The sequence below is a fragment of the Apaloderma vittatum genome, unplaced genomic scaffold, assembly GCF_000703405.1.
Source record: "Apaloderma vittatum isolate BGI_N311 unplaced genomic scaffold, ASM70340v1 scaffold3304, whole genome shotgun sequence".
In the NCBI taxonomy this organism is placed as follows: domain Eukaryota; kingdom Metazoa; phylum Chordata; class Aves; order Trogoniformes; family Trogonidae; genus Apaloderma; species Apaloderma vittatum.
In genome coordinates this window covers 3,455-3,698 of record NW_009710753.1, presented here as the reverse complement: position 1 = coordinate 3,698, position 244 = coordinate 3,455, and the positions used below count along the sequence as shown (strand labels likewise).

General features: G+C 60.2%; 1 protein-coding gene across 1 annotated transcript in view; it reads left to right on the top strand.

Annotated features, from left to right (window-relative positions):
• LOC104272389 (tripartite motif-containing protein 65-like) overlaps window positions 1-244 on the top strand; it is a 3,956-nt gene that overhangs the window by 1,650 nt on the left and 2,062 nt on the right. The window contains 1 exon segment of the mRNA XM_009867369.1: window positions 78-235. Within this exon segment, the coding sequence (XP_009865671.1) occupies window positions 78-235 (158 nt within the window).

The following is a 244-nucleotide window of genomic DNA, read 5'->3' as shown; positions in this document are numbered from 1 at the left end:
AGTATTTTGGGGGGTGCCCGTGTCATCTGCTGATCCTCCCCAGGCCGGTGCATGGATGTCTGTGTGTCTGTCTGCAGGAGTTCCCCCTGCTCCAGTCTCCAGAGAGCCCAGAGATGCTGCTCCCTGTGAAGTTCGATGTGGCCGACGTGGTCAAGCCCATCAATGAGATCCTCACCAACATCTCCAGGCTGCTGCTGGAGGACCTGCCTGGCTCTGTGGCCCCCGAAGCCCCTGACCTTACTGG